The 8,160-nt window shown below is 43.4% G+C and overlaps 1 protein-coding gene across 1 annotated transcript; it reads left to right on the top strand.

Moving 5' to 3' along the window:
- Positions 1-2,941: 2,941 nt before the first annotated feature.
- LOC121298327 (urocortin-3-like) lies at positions 2,942-6,260 on the top strand. Its single transcript, XM_041225399.1, has 2 exons — positions 2,942-3,102; positions 4,625-6,260. Exon 2 carries the CDS (start codon positions 4,653-4,655, stop codon positions 5,058-5,060), a length of 408 nt encoding a protein of 135 aa, XP_041081333.1. The 5' UTR covers positions 2,942-3,102; positions 4,625-4,652; the 3' UTR covers positions 5,061-6,260.
- Positions 6,261-8,160: the final 1,900 nt, after the last annotated feature.

The following is an 8,160-nucleotide window of genomic DNA, read 5'->3' as shown; positions in this document are numbered from 1 at the left end:
GTCTGATTTCTCATTCAGTCGATCTATGATCCTATCTGAGAGCGTCGTAGTCTGATCTCTCACTCAATCTCTCTGTGATCCTCTGAGCGCGTCGCAGTCTGATCTCTCATTATGTCCCACTATTATCCTCTCTGAGCGCATTGCAGTCTGATCTCTCATCAGTCCCTCTGTGATCCTGTTTGAGCGTGTCGCAGTCTGATCTCTCATTGTGTCCCTCTGTGATCCTCTCTGAGCGTGTAGCAGTCTGATCTCTCATTGTGTCCCTCTGTGATCCTCTCTAAGCGTGTAGCAGTCTGATCTCTCATTCTGTCCCTCTGTGATCCTCTCTAAGCATGTAGCAGTCTGATCTCTCATTCTGTCCCTCTGTGATCCTCTCTAAGCGTGTAGCAGTCTGATCTCTCATTCTGTCGCTCTGTGATCCTCTCTGAGCGTGTAGCAGTCTGATCTCTCATTCTGTCCCTCTGTGATCCTCTCTGAGCATGTAGCAGTCTGATCTCTCATTGTGTCCCTCTGTGATCCTCTCTAAGCGTGTAGCAGTCTGATCTCTCATTGTGTCCCTCTGTGATCCTCTCTAAGCGTGTAGCAGTCTGATCTCTCATTCTGTCCCTCTGTGATCCTCTCTGAGCGTGTAGCAGTCTGATCTCTCATTCTGTCCCTCTGTGATCCTCTCTGAGCGTGTAGCAGTCTGATCTCTCATTCTGTCCCTCTGTGATCCTCTCTAAGCGTGTAGCAGTCTGATCTCTCATTCTGTCCCTCTGTGATCCTCTCTGAGCGTGTAGCTGTCTGATCTCTCATTGTGTCCCTCTGTGATCCTCTCTAAGCGTGTAGCAGTCTGATCTCTCATTCTGTCCCTCTGTGATCCTCTCTGAGCGTGTAGCAGTCTGATCTCTCATTCTGTCCCTCTGTGATCCTCTCTGAGCGTGTAGCAGTCTGATCTCTCATTCTGTCCCTCTGTGATCCTCTCTAAGCGTGTAGCAGTCTGATCTCTCATTCAGTCCCTCTGTGATCCTCTCTAAGCGTGTAGCAGTCTGATCTCTCATTCTGTCCCTCTGTGATCCTCTCTAAGCGTGTAGCAGTCTGATCTCTCGTTGTGTCCCTCTGTGATCTTCTCTGAGCAAAGTCTGATCTCTGGAGAGCTGAGAATGGAGCGTTTAGACTAGTGCTCATTCTTATTAAGGTGCAGGGTAATGACAGCACCGGAGAGCTGAAAATTGAGTGTTTTTAGGCTGGAGCTCATTATTAAGGGTAATGACAAATTTCAGAAAATGCTCGAAAGTAGCGAATGTGTACAAACAACATGGCAAGCTAACGTCACTCATAATAAGCCATTAACGTGTCTATTAATGCTGTGCATCCAGCTCTGTTAAAATTTTAACCTGTAAACACAACTTGCTGATTAAAACATGTCCTGGCTTTCTGGAGGCTTGATTGATTTGAGTTAGTTGCTTAACAGATTTTTTTCCCATTAATTATAAATACTCCTGTTCAGAATGACATCGTGACCCTCCTTATTAATTAATAGATTCATCTCGGAGACTGGATGAGAACAGATGAGACATTGCGCTCGGCTCCATGCATCTGCACTGTCTCTCCAGGACCTTCTGTGATGCACTTTAACAAGCAGCTGCAGTGACTGGGCAGTACGTTGACACAGCAGGCTGGAGTTTATTCACTGCCCTGGAGCTGCACTATACTGGTGCAGATTAACTTTTTAATGAAAACAAAAACTAGTGCGTCAAACGTTACTCTGGTGCAATCCAGGTGTGTTATCTACTTAGTGTCTTAAACATCTAGGGCTCCGCTATTTACTGCAAATCATCATTAATATTAATTTTGTCTTTTTTGGGAAACATAAAACCATGTACAATTCTGAAATGAGTAAGAAACAACTCGAGACTACCCAAAAGCCCCCAGGGTAGCAGAATGTCCGAAATCTTCGGGGCACAGACTCCACAAACCTTTATGGAAAGTCCAAACCTTCCGAAACCAAATAATTCTACATTTATAATTAACAAATGAGAATAGTTATAGGCTAGGCTTAATATTTCTATTTCCCTTCAAATCTGCGAGGAGATTCAATTAGCTGTGCAAAAAATAGCTGAGAAGGGGGTTTCCGGCGGGTGATGCTGAAGTGAAAATGATCCTGTCGGCTTCCAGAAAATTACAGCTGGGATAAAATCTTCAGGTTTTGACCAAATCCGTCAGCGCATATTGTGTTCGTGTGCGCAGCAATTCTGGAGCCCTGCAAGCCCATCGTCAGATGTCTGAGTCGTTTATTTCATGTTCTGTAACTTTTTCAGATGTATCACTTATCGGTGAAAATATCATGCTAATGACATTTTGGAGTAAATAGCTTTGGGAACCTTGCCCTTAAACTTGATGATAAACTTTTATGATGCTCCGCGAGCAGCACTAATGTGGACGATGTGTAAATGGAAAAGGCTTTGAACAATTATTCAACAGAAGACCTCACCCTGCATGCACCCCACTGTATACACACCCCAGCTGACCTCTGTATTTGACATGCATATCCCTGACAGTGGAAAACCCATAAACATCCTTACAGCACAATCAGCTCAGTACAGAAAACTAACGGAAGATTTTCACATTTATCATAAGAGTGAATGTGAATGTTTGTTCTAAGTTTATTTTGCACTTCTAATTCCACAGATTGCAATGAAAGCACGTATCACAGACACAGAGAACAATCCTTTCTGACTCTCTACCCTCTTTGCTCATCTGTTTTTTCCCTTGATGCATCTTTTAATTTTACATATTACATCTCCTTCTCATTACCTTTTTCATCATTTTTCTTTTTCTCTTTCCTGTCAATTTCTTTCCTTCCTCTCATTTCATTATCTCTTTCTTTTCTCTGTTCTGATGTCAGTATGAGAGGCTGGACTCCAGGTTTATAACAGCGAGAGAGGGAGGGAGAGAAGAGGACAGCGATAGAGAGAGTCATTCTCTGAGTGCAGTCAGAGAGACCTCAGCACCTCCAGGCTCACAGACAGACCCTTCAAAGCGCAGGGCAGACAGGGAACAGCACACTGAAGAGAAGGTGACCAGGCAGCAGTTTCTGGAAGATTTGACTCCCTGTACAAGGTAAGTAGGACTGCAATAAGAAAGAAAGTTGACACAAACCTGTTCCTGCAGATGCAGATGCAGGAGGTGCACCGATTAATAAACCTGCAAGTGACTGTGTCTGTTTATTGAACCGATAATGACATGTGTATTGCAACGCATGTGTGCTTGTTAACTGTGCATGTGTGCACATATATATTGCAATGGATATTTTGTTACTAACATTACTTGTTATTATTATTTAACATTATCTATCAGTAACCTTATCTGTGGTATGAACAGGTCTCAATAGATAGTTGTATTACAGGGAGCTCTAAACATTGGGACTGACTGAGACACAGTCTCCGAGTGGTCTTAACGCAGCGCTGCTCATTATATTGAGCTGGTTACCAAGAGGGACTGTATAGTATGAAACCCATGAAGATGCAGCGCAGTGCTAGTACTTCACTGTTGAAACACATGTTAACAGTCTGTTTAAACCCAGCTCCTTTCTAAACAGCCAGGTGAGAGCTGTAACTGTCTCAATTACTTTTCCTCTACAATAGTACTGTCACAGGACACAGGGCATAATATTCCTGCTGTCACTGGAGATACAGTGTAATTCGTCCCTCAGAAAAAGATTCTTTAAATTTGCACATAAATATTGCAGTTTTCCCATGGTTATACTGTGCATCTACTGTACCGTAATTTACCCTGGTTTGCTATGTTTTTTAATATGCTTCAATATATCTCACTGGTCTTTACAATGCTTAACTATGCTTTCACTCTGTTACACTTTGCTGTGCTTTTACTATGGAAAACTTTTAGAAGAGTAATGACTTCAGAATCTACAATGTATTGGAATGTATGTGAATCTGTATATTACACTATTTTTCACGATATTGAAACAGTATTATTATTATTATTATTATTATTATTATTGCTATGGCATTACATCCCCTGTTCCTTCTGCCTCTCTCTTGAGTTCAGCAATTCAGAGTTTCTCCTCCGGCTCCAAATCTCAAAATCCACCCCTTTGCTAAATGTGTGTGTCTGGCTCTGGGCTGGGAGTGATATAGATGACTGTCCCTTGGGTGGGTTAGTTTAGACATGATTGCATGCTTCAAGCAGACAGCCGCAATGTGTCTCGGTGCAGTCATGTGTTTGTACCACGCATTCACTTGCATATCCTGCTGTAGCTCTCAGCACCGGAGCGTGCAGCGATTGCAGACGCGCAGTTCTCAAGATCAGTGTTTCACATCCTGTCTCTCTCACTCACTTAACTTCAGTACTGCCAGGCTTATTGAGCTGTGCGCAAAACCCGTATACAAGTGTCCCACACGAAAAGCACAGCAAGGTGTGGATAAAGCACAGGGAAAGCATGGTAAAGCATAGACAAACTGGAATGTGGGAACCTGCTATGCAATAAGTCTTACTTACATCCCTGTGTTAAAACCTGGAATGTGGGAACTTGCTATGCAACAGGAGTCTTGTTTCCATCTCTGCACTGTGTTCATTGCATCTCAGCAGCCTGAGTTCTCTCTCACTCCCTCCCTCTCTGTAGCCACTCCCCCTGGTTGTGTGCACTGACGATGTATCTTGGCCGGCTCCCTCTGCTCCTGGCCGCTCTGCTGGCGTCGGGGGTTCTGTCCCATGTTTTGGCGAGTGAAGGTCAGCGACAGGGGTACAGAAACGTCCAGGAGGAGGGGGGCCTGCTGGCTGTGCGAATCCTGAGCCGGGGAGGGGTGCTGCTGCGCTCGCTGCTGGATGGGGGGCTTCCCTCGGAGTGGCGTGCCATGGAGCATCGCTACCCCCAGAGGAAACGGGCTGCCCCCTCCCGCCCGGCCCGGAGTAGCCCCCACGGCACTCGCTTCTCCCTCTCCCTCGATGTTCCCACCAGCATCCTCAGCATCCTGCTGGACCTCGCCAGGGCCAAGGACATGAGAGCCAAGGCCGCCGCCAATGCAGAGCTGATGGCACGCATCGGACGCAGGAAATAACAAAGACTGAGATAAACAGGGACTGAATGGGACCGCTGAAACCAGACCCCCTGTATCTGTATCTGTTATTTAGTTGCAGTGTTTGTCATTCTCTACTCTGTTTCCCAATGTGTAACTGTTAATACAGATTCGATTCATGTTAAAGATGAGCTGAAAACATCACTTCAGATAGTCCCGGATTTACTTTGAGTTCTTCCTTCCCTTTAATGACTAGGGGTGTAACAAGGTAACGATACATATCGCGATACGCAGGTCGCGATACGATATGTATCACGATACATGTGTCGGACGCATAAAAAGTATAACTATTTGCAACTGAAGACAAACAATTAAATGAGACAGGGGAGAGCAAGTATTCATACCACCTATAAAAACACACATATTCTTCATTCAAGGGCCACTGTATAAAGAGCTATATTGTTTTTGGTCTTGCATCACAATACAAACGATACACACCTCTCTTAAGATACAGCTTGTAAAGAAAGTCTCATGATTTGATCGTTATACCACTAGTACTGACCAGACCCAATTCCACTCAGTGTCCGGGACCCTGGTTCAAGGAGGCAGAGATACAGTCTGAAGATATAACGCTGTTTGATGTTGGGCCGGGGCAGTGTGCGGCACTGTAACACCACATAGTGTCTGTATATTCTGTAAATATTGTCCTGTCCTTATGGAGTGATTGGCAGGTAAGATGGGGAGAGACACAGACGATTGAACAGTAATAAACTAGAACTCATCATTTATTCTACTCTCCAGTGGTGTGTTTTTGTCTTTATGATGATGCATTAGACTGGCTGGAATCACAAAACAAAACGATATGTATCCTCTCAGAATGAATTTCCCAAGCGCTTAAACTTTAACTTATTTGGAAACTCTGTAACCAATTAGAAAGCAAGTGTCATTTTAATTCCTCCAATCGAGTTCTGTGGCTTATTTTATTGAACCAATCAGAGCAGCAGTTTTGCCTAAAACATATACATGCAGGGCCAGCCTTAGGCTGTGCAGGGCCCAGAACATCGAATAAATGCAACAGTAGCAACCGTATCTTAAAGTTAGTATATAGGTGCATGACGTGTAAAACATCTGTGTGTTAATGGAAAAAGAATATAAATACTGAATGTGAAAAACAAACCCTTGCACTGCGAGTCAGCATCTGTATTCAACATGCAGAATTCAGGCAACGGTTAAACTTTTAAACCCCTAGCCCCTTAATAACCTTTAAATAAATGAATGAATAAAATAAATCACTCATCTCATTACATGTGAACATCCCCTGCTTAAATGTATTATTTAAAACAACAACAGCTAAATGAATGTCAGGGCACACTCTGTGGCTAAACCCTTACAAGAGTGTATCCTGGTATGTTTGCGCAGTATCTTTGCATTTTTCCAAGATAATACGATGCATCATATATATTTATGTAAGCATATACTATTTACTACAGTTTCCCCCGGTTCACCCTGCTTTCACTGTGCTTTACTACACTTTGCTTTGCTTTTGCTATGTTCACCCTTTCTAAGGTAAGCCTGTTGTGATGATCGAGGTGGCGATGAAAGCCCTGTTTCTGTCTGCTGTGAGGATAAGACCTGACAGCCACACCACACACCATCTGCAGGGCTATTTGATGGCAGCAGCTTTGCCAGGATGAAGCGCTGCGCTCAGCGAGTCATCAGATACTGTACCGTCAATTAGGCCATGACATCGGGCTGCAGCCCTGAGTGTTTCATATGCAGCAGAGTAAAGCAATACCACGATGGAGAGCATCAGACTGAGAGTAACTGCAGCAACACATACACACACCACGCACAGAGGCCTCAGACTCATTTCACTTTCAGCCTACCTGTTGCCATCCTCGTCAAAATCAAGTATTGGAAACTACAACGATGAAAAAAACATTGTGTGTTTTTATTTAACAGAAAAAACAACTTATACTGAGCAACAAAAGAACCCTATCACTTATATTTGGATAAAATTCACTAGATGTGAATGAAAAATGACAGATTCTGTTTTAGAGCAGGTGCAGCGACTTTTTATGCTGCTGATTAACAACTGACATCCCGAAGATGTTGAAAATGCTCTCTTGAAAGACGTAGCATATTAGTTTTTTTCTGTGATTTTCTTTATTGTTTTTATTCAAGCTTGCAATTCAACAACTGAAATCATTCCATATCCATTGTCCAATCAACTGTCTCACTAATTCGGTGATTAAGTGCTTCAGCCACGGTCACTCAAGCGCGTCGTGGTCAAGGATGAATGATCGAGTGATTAAAAAGAAACCACAAACATTTTGTCAATGTCCATCAATTATATACCTTTTTTTTCTAATATAAATTATCATGCACCCTTTTTTTAACAGTGCAGACCCAGGAAAGATAACTCTTATAAACTCATTATACTATGCATTTAATTGGGTTAGTTAAACAATTGAAACTAGGGTTGGAACAAAGACCAGGAGAGGAAAGGCCAACTTTGGCCACCCCTGGTGTACAGACACCGTGTATAAATGTGACAAACTAGAGGGGTGAAGAACAAAAAACAAAAGCAAACACAGGACAGTCAGGGGAGCCTGAGGCAGTGCCAGGCTATTATACAAACTAAACCATGAGCCAAGGACAGGGATGCAGCTGCCTGTTTAAAAGCAAGCAAGCAAGCAAGAGATAAACCCAGGGGAGCATGTTTGTGCAGTGTGTGTATTTATAACGACTATTTCTAAAAGCTTGTTAGAGGTTTGTTCTTTTATCTATTTATTTATGTATTTAGAGAGGATGGATTGAAATAGCCAGTGTGAGTATTAGTAGAGGTCACAGCGCTTCTGAAATGGGGCCCCTGCAGTACCATCGCTCATGGCGGGTCACACTGGCAGCTGTTGAAGTTGGGATACTCTGGTCTCTGAGAGCCACACTGACTGGATACATCAGCGGACAGGGTCACTTAATGTTCCTGGGGGTTCACACTAAAAGAATTCAGCAATAAACCTTCTAAGCAGGGGTTCACCTAACTCGTTTAATTAGGTTCTCATGTGGGTACCAGCACAAAGGGTTTGGCACTCACCAAAATTAGAGATCATCATCCAAGTCGCTGTCCAGCTCCACCTCC

Source organism: Polyodon spathula, chromosome 23, assembly GCF_017654505.1.
Source record: "Polyodon spathula isolate WHYD16114869_AA chromosome 23, ASM1765450v1, whole genome shotgun sequence".
Lineage (NCBI taxonomy): Eukaryota > Metazoa > Chordata > Actinopteri > Acipenseriformes > Polyodontidae > Polyodon > Polyodon spathula.
The sequence above is the reverse complement of the archived record's forward strand: the minus strand, read 5'-3'. Positions and strand labels throughout refer to the sequence as shown.

Coding starts and splice junctions, on each gene's coding strand:
- LOC121298327 (XM_041225399.1), top strand. CDS start 4,653: ATGTATCTTGGCCGGCTCCCTCTGCTCCTGGCCGCTCTGCTGGCGTCG.